Genomic DNA, 11,539 nt, shown 5'->3' with positions numbered 1-11,539 from the left:
ACATGAAGCATGTAAATTTACAGACAGTTTCAGGACATTCACACTTTTTTTCTTTAGAAATATATTAACTACCTTAACTTACTTTTGAGTGAGGAAGTTGTGCAGAAAGTAAAAAAAAAAATCATGCAAACATCATTGTTTTGACCCCTAGATGGCAACCTTTAACGTGACGTGGCTTCTTGCATCCCTGTATAAAGTAGATCAAATTATGTGCACGGTTATTTCCGCTTGAAATATCTTTAAAAATGTAGTTGTTTTAAATTTGGTACATGATACTTTGAAAGAAAGATGAACTTAAAGTAATGTGAATTTTAGTTTAATCACCTGAGGAAACAGTTTCAGGTAGGTATATGAACCGTAAATAGATCATCACTTATTCGAAATCTACATCCACTCTTATTTTGAAACTACTAACCGGAAGTAGTTGTGCTTCCGCTCTTAGCTTGGCGCTCTCATCCTCTCCGTGGCATCCCTGCTTCTGTCAGATGTACGAGTCTCACCAGAAACAGAGGATGTCTAGGCCTGGCTCTTCTCTATAGCTGGTATAAATATGAGGATAAAAAGATAAGAAAGAAAGAAAAACACCTTGTAAAGGTCAGTGAAGTCTTCGGGGTTCTTGCTTCTTAAATGCGGAAATGTTCCAGATGTCTTCTTTGACAGATGTTGCTAGCTAGCTTAGCTCAGTCTGCTAACAGCTTGTGTCTTCCTCTCAGGTAGTTCATCTAAGGTTGTTTGCGCTGCTTTGTTTTACAGGCAGATGGGACGTGCATTTACTTGTGTTTATACAAAGATATATTCAATGTTGTGTGTAGGTAAGTCACATCCAAATAGAGCAGGGAGGTACAGGTGCAGCATGATGGCCTTAATATCAGGTTTCAGACAGGGCTGGGAGGTAAGCGAACAGAATGAGGGATATTTAATTTAACCTAACACATATTTACTCTGAAATGTACTCAGGGTGAAGTGGTTAGGATAGATTGTGGGGTTAAAATAAAATGTCTCAACATTGTTGTTGATTTAAGGTAATTTTCATTCTTCTTTAAAGCCAAGTAGAAAGTAAAGTACAAGGGTTAGAAATCCCTGCTGATGTGAGACTGTAAAACTCACTGAGAAACTGTTGTTTACATACGTTTTTACACAAGGCTGTGATTTAAAACCAAGATATGTATTTTTTCAGTCTTCCCTGAGACCTGCATACATTTCAATATTCATGCACATCAATGTTTGGACATGTCTAAATGAGTTATTTGTGATCTCAGGGGAAGCTACATCAACAGGACATTTATTAACAACAAACTGATGAAAACAAAAGATTAGATCAAAGCTGAACAGAGAGCTTTGTGATGAATATTTTGAGAGGAAAATTGGAGTGATACTGAAGAGGCCAAGACACTCAAGTGATTGGTGAGCCCACAACAAGTCTGCATAGGGATTGATTGAATTAAAAGCCTGTTTGTGTCTTTGTTTCATTTATTTGAATGAAACACATTTTAGTATCATGTTGGAGTTGTTATTTTCTGGACAATCTAGTATCGGTTAGGCTCTGAATAACATTTACAACCAAATGGAATACACCAGTTTGATTTTCAGGAAGTTGTCAGACTAGTTTGGTCTATAAAATCTATCCGAGGTGAAATCTCTGTCAACGCCTGTGTGGGTGTGGACGCCTCTCAAAGTGACACCTCTTCCAAAACAAACAAAGCAGCAGGTTTTTAGAAAGTGAATGTGTGCGATGTTTACTGATTGTGAGCACATTTAAGGACAAAACCATTGGACGAAATCATTTCACCATTCATCACATAGAAGTTTGTGTTTCTTTGAACTCTAGTAATCTCACATTAACATTATTTTTCTTTCTAGTCTTAGTCAAGTTTGGTGAAGATGGAGTGACGATGTTTGCTGTTGACTGACTCCAAAAAAAAATCAAAATGAAGAGGAGGCTGCTTCGTGGTTTCATGTCGGAAGTTTCCATCAGGATGGCGCTGCTGGTTGTGTTCCTGTAAGTTTGACTTATTAGCATTGCTGAGACATGCATCTATAATTTATGAAGCAAACTTTGTTTTAATGATCAGCAAGCAAACAGAAACAGCACTCTCTATCTCTGTTCATGTAGTGTGACGGAGCAGCTTACTCCGTTCTTCCGTGAGATCCAGCCAGAGGAGATGTGGTTGTATAAATTCCATCGTGTGGAGCGAGACCATGTGCCGACCTCCCTTATGTTTGTGAGTAATATTTCAGCATGCCTCTGTCTTATGATGAACATAGTTATCATACCTTACAGCAATCAATGTAAAGAATCTGAACAAATACCCCCCTCCTGCTGTGTGTCAAAAAAAAGTCTTAGTATTTTAGTTTTTTTGGCACTTTAATCTACATCAGCAACAACCATTAAAAAAAAAACAACACTTTTTCAATGAAAGTTTTAAATGTATTCTCAAACAAAGAAGTGCTGGATTTGTCACAGAATAGAGTGAAATATTGATGTACTTAGTTATGATGGTTGTTCTAAAACAGACAATCCACCACAGTGGGTATAAGATCTTTGTAATGTGGTTTTCAAGTGCAGCGCTTTACAGCAAGTCAAAAGTTAGTAGATTGGTCTTGTAGTCTATCAGAAGAAATTACATGTTCTCCTTCTGTTATAATAGTTTAATTATATATGTTCATGCATTTCCACTGCAGAGTTATGTCTGTTTTTAATACAATGCTGCCTGAGGGCCCGAAGACCACAGCTATCCAGTATCAGTTATCGTCCTTGTACCTTTTGAACAGAGATTTCTCCAGATTTTCAGGATGTTTTAATGATGTTATGCACTGTAGATGATAACATTCCCAAATTCTCTGCAGTTTTAAGCTGAGGAATATTATTCTGGAATTGTTGAACTGTTTGCTCACACGGTCTCTGACAGAGTAGTTTATGTTTTACCATCTTTACTTCCAGAAGACTGAGCCTCTCTGAAATACCCTTATTATACCCAGTCATGTTACTAACCTGTTTACAAATGAACCTTATTATTAGCTGGAAGATGTTCCTTTTAGTGTTTTTTTTAGCATCATACATCTTTTGATTATTTTTCCTAAACATGTTGCTGGAATCAATTTCTGTTTGTTCCAATATTTCCCAGAGCGTCCCTTTGGAGTTGAGGTTGTACATTAATTTGGTGAATTAAAGTTTTTAAACTCATCTTATTTTTGCTTGCTTTAGAGTGTGGCGGTTTTCACCCCATTGATTGTAATCGTCTTGTTCACCTCAATGAAGAGGACAGAGAGGGGAGAGCTGAAAGAGGCCACGCTGGGTAAGAAAGCTTCATATAAACCTCCCATTTTTCAGTCTGACTTGATTATTAGACCTAATAACCAAGTTTACTTCTTTTTTTCTCTCCAGCTGTGACTCTGACTCTGGTGCTGAATGGAGTTTTCACAAATGTCATCAAGCTTGTTGTTGGCAGGTAAAATAGGATCACAACAGCATAGCGTGACAATGAAACCCAGTCTTGTGGTTGCTTTAACTTGAATACTCTGTTTCTGCCCAGGCCTCGGCCAGACTTCTTCTATCGCTGTTTCCCAGACGGACAGATGAACCTGGAGTTACGCTGCAGCGGTGACCCAGATGTGGTCATAGAGGGCAGGAAGAGCTTTCCAAGTGGACACTCTTCCTGTAAGGGCTTTGTATGGTTTATTATGCCCCAGTAGATGCTACATTTTCTCCAGCAGGCAACAGGGAAGATAAACAAATGCACTAAGTGGAGCCTGCAGGCATAATGTCTCCAGAAATTGGTATACACAAGTGTGTGCTTTCCCCCAGGCTCTTATTTTGTTCTATAAGCAAGAGAGCATCCTTCTTTATCCCTGAAAGCATCTCTCCATCTTCTATTCCCTGCCCTTCTGTTTGTGTTGTCATCTCTTTGAGTTCTCCCTGCCTCTGATCACCCTGTCTGTTCTTTCTCTCTGGTTCCAGTTGCCTTTGCAGGTTTGGGTTTCACAGCGCTGTACATTGCGGGGAAGCTGCGCTGCTTCAATGCAGCAGGCCAAGGCAGAGCGTGGCGGCTGTGTGCCTTCCTCACGCCTTTAATCATTGCGACAGTGATCGCCCTCTCCAGAACCTGCGACTACAAACACCACTGGCAAGGTCAGAGTCACAGAATCGTCTGAAACGCTGCTATGAATCATGTAAAAATGACATCTGTGACAAAGAACAGGGGAGGGTTAGGAAAGAGAAGGACTAATCAGGGGTCTCATTTATAAAAGAGTGTGTAGAATCCAAGCGGCAACCTCCGGTCTCAAACTATGAAGCCCATGCAGAAGTGTTATAAACTGCAATTCATCGAGAATCCGCTTGAGGCTGGCTGCAGAAACACCGGAAACCACATAGGCGTGAATGGGAAAAAGACGATCTTTGCAGCATTAATAAACATGTTTACAGCCTGGTTCAAAAAACGGCTTGGCTCTACGTAGCTAATTTCTCTATCAACACACACTGTATGGGGGTGAATTTTTTTCTAACGTGACGGTTCAGAAGACATTAAGATTACGAGTTTTTGCCCAAATAAGGACATGACTGACTTGACTCCTGGTCGGGAACGCATAGCTGTTGGCTCGGAGGTTCAAACTCCGCCCCTTTACGTCACACTCTGCCTGGTTGAGTTCCACATTTCCAATATGGCTGTCGCCGTCGATTGACTTCAAAACAGCGTTCAGGAACAGATGGGTGACGTCACGGATACTGCGTCCATAATTTATAGTCTATGGTAGAATCCCTACTAAAAGAGTACGTACTCCGAAAACCCGGAAATGGCGTGCGCCAAAAATAATTCTGATTTCTAAAACCGTGCACGCAAACTTTACGCAATGTTCCGTTTATAAATCACAAACCACCTGGAGATATGTGCACGTTGTTTGTTTCTTACTGCAGGAGGGCCACAATAAAAATACAAATATGGAGTGACTCCACGTCACTGCAGCATTCATGTATCCGTCAGCAGTGCCAGAGCATCCATCATTCATCATTACGCACGGTCTCACTGCAGTGTTTCATGTTTACAGGACTCACTTTTATTTCACATTACAGAGAGCTCACGTCCTTCAAAGATCTCCTCTCTCTGATATTATCTGATAGAAGTTTGATCCGTGAATATAAGTTTTAATGTGCTGGTTTCATCACGGGCAGCTTGGCCTGCGCTTTGATTCAATAAATCAATCAATCAATCAATCTTTATTTGTATAGCGCCAAATCGCAATAAACATTATCTCAAGACGCTTTTACAAACATAGGAGGTCTAGACCACTAGACCATGTCAAATTATGAACAGAGACCCAACTTCAAGACAGGGTAAGACTCAGTCTGACCCCACCTTAATCCATCATAAGCATTGCACATCGCAGTATTTAGCTAGTTACAGTGGCAAGGAAAAGCTTCCTTTTAACAGGCAGAAACCTCAGGCAGAACTAGACTCATGTTAGACAGCCATCATGCCTCGACCGAGTTGGGTTTTGAAAGCGGGATAGAGGGGAGTAAGAGAGAGAGGTGAGTGATGAGACGAGTAGTAGAAGCTGTTGATTGATTATGATGATATGTAAGATAATAACTGAGAACTAGTCATGGCTTTACTTCCACACTCTCTCATTAACACAGGAAACACACAAAGGTGATGAAGATGTGATCAGTGTGAGGCAGTCAGTGTCTCTGCGCTCCGTGTGCGTCGTACAGCAGTCTTTATTAAAAGTATAACTCAGTGACTCTGCACAGCGTTAGAAATATTGAAAACTTGACTGTCACTTTGCTCCGCGGTTGATTTACGTCTTCTGATGTTGCCTTGGTTTTACCTCCAGACGAACACGTTATGATGCAGCCTGTGTGTTCCCTCTACACTTTGGAGAATTGTGACGGTGAGACAAAGCTGATGAAATATTTGGTGAACTTTAAGACACGCTTTTATCTTCTAATGACAGCTTGGTGATCATGGTGACGCGGGTCTGTTAATATGTTATTCACTGAAATGAAATGTGTAAAAGGCATTCAAAAATAACCTGCTTCAGTTCTCCCTCTCACCAACTGTGTCGCCAATTCGCCCTGCCTCTAAAATGTACGTACGCCTGGATCAGAGTTTGCTTACTGGTAGTCACATTTTCCCGTCAAGTTTGTGATTTATAAAAAATCATGTTAGTCGTTTGTCTGATTTGGAGTGGGGGAATTATTTAAAAAATGTCTTCTTTTAGTAAAAATGTGGAGATGATTTACCCAAGGAACCTTTAAACTTATAAAGCATAAAAACCAAGCAGGGTTAATAGTGCTTCCTGTCCCTTCACTGTTAAGGTCCACATTGTTGTCAGATTTATGGAGCCTTGGGCAGCGGAAGAAGTCATTTTATGGTCACATTTCACACAACACTGAGCTCTGCACCTTCACTACTACTCTGCTGGCTGCTTTCCGAAATGAAACACCCTCTACCTCCCTGGCATCACTGTGTTTTAACATTTAATTTTACATGAGTTTTGAATAATTTAGTGTGTGTTCATGCTGATACGTGTCTGTGACTCATGAGTGGAGCCTCGTTTGTCCCCCTTAGTCTTAAGGGAAACAAAGTACAAGCATATCCCACAGTTTGTCTACTTGGGATCTGTTTTGGGAAGAATCTAGAGACATGAAAGGTATCTAATTTAAAGAAAGCTTTCATAGTTTTAGAAAATCTGCATTTTTATTTGTCACAGCTTCTGTAATACCAAACAATGCATCACCACTTATTGTGCAGTTGGAGCAAAGAACAGGACTTTAGAAAGCATCAAGGTGAAGCTGCAGATCAAACTCCTCATGTGTGTATGTTGTGTCTTCTCTCTCCCCTCATGTAGACGTGTTGGTGGGTTCTCTGCTGGGCATGACCTTTGCCTGGCTGTGTTACAGACAGCACTACCCTCCTCTTAAGGACCCCGACTGCCACAGACCTCTGCGTCACAGAGAAACTGTTCCCGCCGCACAGGAGCGCAAACTAGCCAACTCCAACTACATCCTGCCCCTGTAGAACCGCTCTGGATCATACTGGTGTCATTAATACTGGGTTACATGGTAATCCTCCTGGTTCTGGTTCTCACTCCCTTGGGGCTGGGCAGTGCATCAATATTTATTGTTTTATTGTCTTTGTACATGTATTGTGGGATATTCTTTTTGTTTGGTGAAAAGTGACTCATGGGTTAGCTCTGTAACTTAAACATTTAATTCTTCTGAATGGTTTCTGCAAATTTTGATGTAGATAAGGACTCCGTTAACAATCCAAAGCAGTGAATTAGCAGCAACATAAACAACCTGAGGTGTTGGTTTTAAACCCAAATACACACAAAATGTATGCATACAGCCCAGCCCTGCACACTTTGTGTACGTGCCTATAAATCACTTTGAATACACACAACATCTGAAAAAGTTAAGTTCAGAAGCACTGCACTGATAGTCCACTGCCCACGATCTCTGGCGTAGCTGCTGTGAAAAACGTCCCCGTGTAGGCTTCACTGTCTGTGATTGTTTTCTTCAAAGGCGGGGTAGAGACCTGCAGACAAATGAACACTGTTGGATATTTGCGCATGGAAGTTTGCTTGTTCCTGACCTTTAGGGAAGGAAAATCAGAGCTCAGAAAAGGGATAACAACACTTTTAACAATTTAATGAATCCTTTTTTGTCATTATTGCCTTTTATCATTAATAATGCCAAACACTGAATGGTTGCAGCTTATCAGATGTTAAACTCTGTTACTCTTTTAGCATTTCAAAGGGAATGTTGAGTGTTGGACTGTTGGTAGAAAAACAATTTGAACAGAAAAAAGTGCTTAATCATGACTTTATTCAGTTATACTCTCTAATGAATGAATACAGTGAGAACAAATGAAGAAATAAGACTGCATAGCATCATTTGAATAATCCTTATCTAGCTCAAAGAGGTCCACTTTTTAATTATTGAGAGCTTAAGAACTCCATTTCAAATTCCTCTTTAGTTGGTGGAGCTGGTTCAGGTGTGGACAGGAGACCTACAAATGTGGAGCCACTTGAACCTACAACAAGAAACTGACTGATCAATTAATGGATGACTGTAACTGTTTAACACCAGACTGAACCAGCCAAAGCATCAACTATGGTCAAAGTCAGGGTGGACATCCACAAGGATCATTTGAATGGTTACGTGATGCCACTCACTGAAGAAGACTTAGATAAGACACACATCTTCAAATAATTACCAAGTGGACCTTTACCTTGAGATTATCTGAACATTTGTTTGGTTTGACTGAATAAAAGCCCATTCAAATTAATTGATATCATATTTTATATGATAAACTTAAGCATTAATGCTGCCTTTATCATATCCTGTGTTTATTATTGTACACAAGTTCAGTTATAAAGCCAAAACCAACAATGTATGTAATCAGACAGCTCCCAACACTTTCCCACCCTGTCTGCCACTCTCCTCTCAGTCACAAATATCCAGTGTATGTTGTACTCTAACGAGGTGACATTTCACTGATGATCATGCGATTTCAGCCACTAACTTTTCACATTATCTTGTGCCATTCACTGTACATGTCGAAACAGTAGACAGTGACGTCCATCTTAAAAAAAAATGTAAAATATATAAGGGCAATGTTGTGCATATCAAACAGAATGAGTTCTTCGTTGTTGGTTTTGGTCTTTCCACAGAATTTATGACATTAAAAAAAGGAAAGGAAAGGAAAGGTACTTAACGTCACTAGATTTGTTCTTGATTCCCTGTCTGACATGTGAAGACATTCCTTTAATCATTTTGTGGATATTAACATGTCCACTGCTATCTAAAGCACCAGCCTGGTTGCCTTTGTGTATACAGCAGGAAAATGAAAACATCATAACTTTGATCGCTCCGCTCATCGCTTTAAATCTCTCCGTCTTCCTTTGATATATTTTGAATGTTCCATCCATGGATTGATTCATATCTGAAAAGGGTTCATATTTTGCATCCAGTCCTCAGTTAACGGCATAATGTAGCAGTTCCACTTCTCTTCTCTCAAATGATAACCACATCTCAGCAGTAACTGGACAGCACACCTTCTAATCACAACTTAAAATCTGACTATACAGAACTATGAGATCAAACTTTCAGCGGTCTCAGGCTAATTTGAGGTCTGCTTTGATTTACTGTTCAGAGGTCAGACTGTATGTAACCTCTCCAGGCGATGGTGCTAGCCTCCCAGTGCTCCTGCTGGTCAGGTTTTCTATGCTGTTAATACTTTTATTGGCGCGAAATGTTTGGGGTCTGTTTTCTTACTTTTGATTTATTTAATTTAAGATGGAGAACACTTCAGTCTGTGATTATTTTATGTTTATTGATTTCAGATTTGTGTTTTCTTATTCTATTCTGTCTTTTATTTATGCTTTTAATTGGAAACAACAAGATGAATTGTACTCAGATGTAACTGTTTTTGCAAGTTGAAATGTGAGAAAACAAACCTTTGTGTTTCCTTGGAACCAGTCAAAGTTTTGCAGGGTCAAAAAAGCACTTTTTGCTCGTTGCTGTGAGTCAAGCTTCAATCAGCTGGATCGCAGCGGTTTCAGACCAAACTTGGCAGAAAAAATGATGAATTTGTGCCTTTGTTTACGTCGTTACTTCATTGCTGTTAGGTGATGAGGGAAGTATGTACTGCATGTTACAGTGTATGTTCACTGTCATGTGGAAACAAAGTAGTTGTCAAAATTGCAGGTTTTATTGTTTGGCAGTTTTTAGGATTTATTTTAGAAGATACTACATGATGTAAAAATGTGGCATGCAGCCTTTCTTTACCTCAAAAAGATATCTATAAGTTATTTTAACATTCTTTCGTTCGTTGGATTAAAATGTGACGTTTTCAGGGTGAAATCATGACAAATGTTCAAATGAGATGAGCAGAAAGTTCACTTATAAATCAACTCTGTTAAGCTTAAAGGGATTTTTGTCATCGTGTACAGATCTAAGTGTATTTTTCATTTTTGGGCATGTAGGAGTCCACTTGACTTTTGACTATTTGTTTGTTTACCTTAAGTGTGATGACTTAATGTGACAAAAATGAGTATCACAATTAAAGGCACATGGGGTTTAGCTAGAAAAAAAAGACATTCTTTAGAGTCTGCTGCATTTTGATAAAATCCTGCATGTGTTGCACATTTAGAGCAACATATTTCCTTCAATACTTCCTATCAAACCCCCATATTTACATTTTCTTAATTTACATACAAGTAATTGTATCAGGTCTTCTTCAGATCCTGTCATGAAAAGGGATTATGCTAAACTTGCCTGTTTGCTTTGTTGATGTCATCATGATTTGCCTTGGCTTGCAGGAGCACAAAGCAGCAGTTCATGCTGGTACGGTTTCCTGATTGTACATGTTGTGATGCTTTTAATGACTTTTTGTGACACTTGATGATGATGTTTCTACATAATCTTACAATATATGCTGTCCTTTGCTTATTTCTCTGAGTCTGACGTCTATTTTTCAGATGTGATTGATGATTATAGGCACTTTATTAGACAGTATGAAATTGAATGAAACATTAAGAACATAGATAAGAGTATGAACAATGTATAAATTAATTTATGAAACTGCAACAAAACTACACAGCATTAGATTCTGCTACGAAAGCACTAGTAGCATTTTAAGATGTATTTTTTGCTTTAAAGCTAGTCTTACATTGAATATTGCACTTTTATTGTTTATACTAAGAACATATACACATGATATTTATATGAATAATTTGTATAAATATAATTTATATATGAGTGAAGAGGTATAGAGTGCAACATTTGTCCACATAATATTGTCAAAGAAGCATTAAGTAGCAGAAATAGAGAAGGAAAAACTGAAATTGATGAAATATTGATCAATCAGTCAATTAATCAATCAATCAGACTTTATTTATAAAGCGCTTTTCATACAATGAAATTGTAAGACAAAGTGCCGTACATAAAAACAACCTAAAATAGAATAAATTAAGATAAAGATCCCACCCCCAGCCCTGACCCCAAACCCACCCCGCAATCCTAAGGTTAAGAACACAATATATGCAACAATAGTAATAAAAACAATCCAAATAAAAAAATAAGTAAGAAAATAAAAAATAAATTGCTGAAGGAACTGAGAAAGCGCTCTCATGATATCTTAATGAGAAAACACTGGAGGAAAAATAAATGTTAAAACTCAACACAGGAAGTTAAAATCACCAAATTAAAATACATTTCTAAGATAACAAAACACTAAAATATTAAACCATTAAAATAAAATAAGATTATATACTTAGAATAAATAAATAAAAACATAAATAAGTATATAAATACAAAAAAGTAGAATACATTTAAATGGTTAGTAATGGAATTAATAATGAGCTTAAAAAATGTTTATTGGGATTTTTTTAAGTTCTGACACTTTCAGATTAATAAACATGCCCCGGGTCAAGTTGACCCACGAACATTATTGCTGTCCCTAAGAAACAAACCAAACAAACATAACAGGAGGGTCAAAGGGTAAAATTTTGGTGGGCGTGGTCCAAATATGTGACG

The 11,539-nt window shown here is 38.5% G+C and overlaps 1 protein-coding gene across 2 annotated transcripts; it reads left to right on the top strand.

Moving 5' to 3' along the window:
- The first annotated feature begins 432 nt into the window (after positions 1–432).
- Positions 433–10,453, top strand: plpp5 (phospholipid phosphatase 5). 2 transcript variants are annotated; one of them, XM_034692366.1, is made up of 9 exons: positions 433–594; positions 1,861–1,999; positions 2,114–2,222; positions 3,206–3,296; positions 3,386–3,449; positions 3,534–3,658; positions 3,959–4,129; positions 5,830–5,886; positions 6,847–10,453. In XM_034692366.1, the coding sequence occupies exons 2-9, from the start codon at positions 1,929–1,931 to the stop codon at positions 7,014–7,016; spliced, it is 858 nt and encodes a 285-aa protein (XP_034548257.1). In that variant the 5' UTR covers positions 433–594; positions 1,861–1,928; the 3' UTR covers positions 7,017–10,453. The 2 variants fall into 2 exon arrangements, with proteins under 2 accessions (XP_034548257.1, XP_034548258.1); XM_034692367.1 differs by lacking the exon at positions 5,830–5,886 and having other exon boundaries at positions 434–594.
- Positions 10,454–11,539: the final 1,086 nt, after the last annotated feature.

The sequence above is a fragment of the Notolabrus celidotus genome, chromosome 9, assembly GCF_009762535.1.
Source record: "Notolabrus celidotus isolate fNotCel1 chromosome 9, fNotCel1.pri, whole genome shotgun sequence".
In the NCBI taxonomy this organism is placed as follows: domain Eukaryota; kingdom Metazoa; phylum Chordata; class Actinopteri; order Labriformes; family Labridae; genus Notolabrus; species Notolabrus celidotus.
The sequence above is the reverse complement of the archived record's forward strand: the minus strand, read 5'-3'. Positions and strand labels throughout refer to the sequence as shown.

Coding starts and splice junctions, on each gene's coding strand:
- plpp5 (XM_034692366.1), top strand. CDS start 1,929: ATGAAGAGGAGGCTGCTTCGTGGTTTCATGTCGGAAGTTTCCATCAGG. Junction 3,450..3,533: donor ATCAAGCTTGTTGTTGGCAG/GTAAAATAGGAT, acceptor GTTTCTGCCCAG/GCCTCGGCCAGACTTCTTCT. Junction 4,130..5,829: donor CTACAAACACCACTGGCAAG/GTCAGAGTCACA, acceptor TTTTACCTCCAG/ACGAACACGTTATGATGCAG.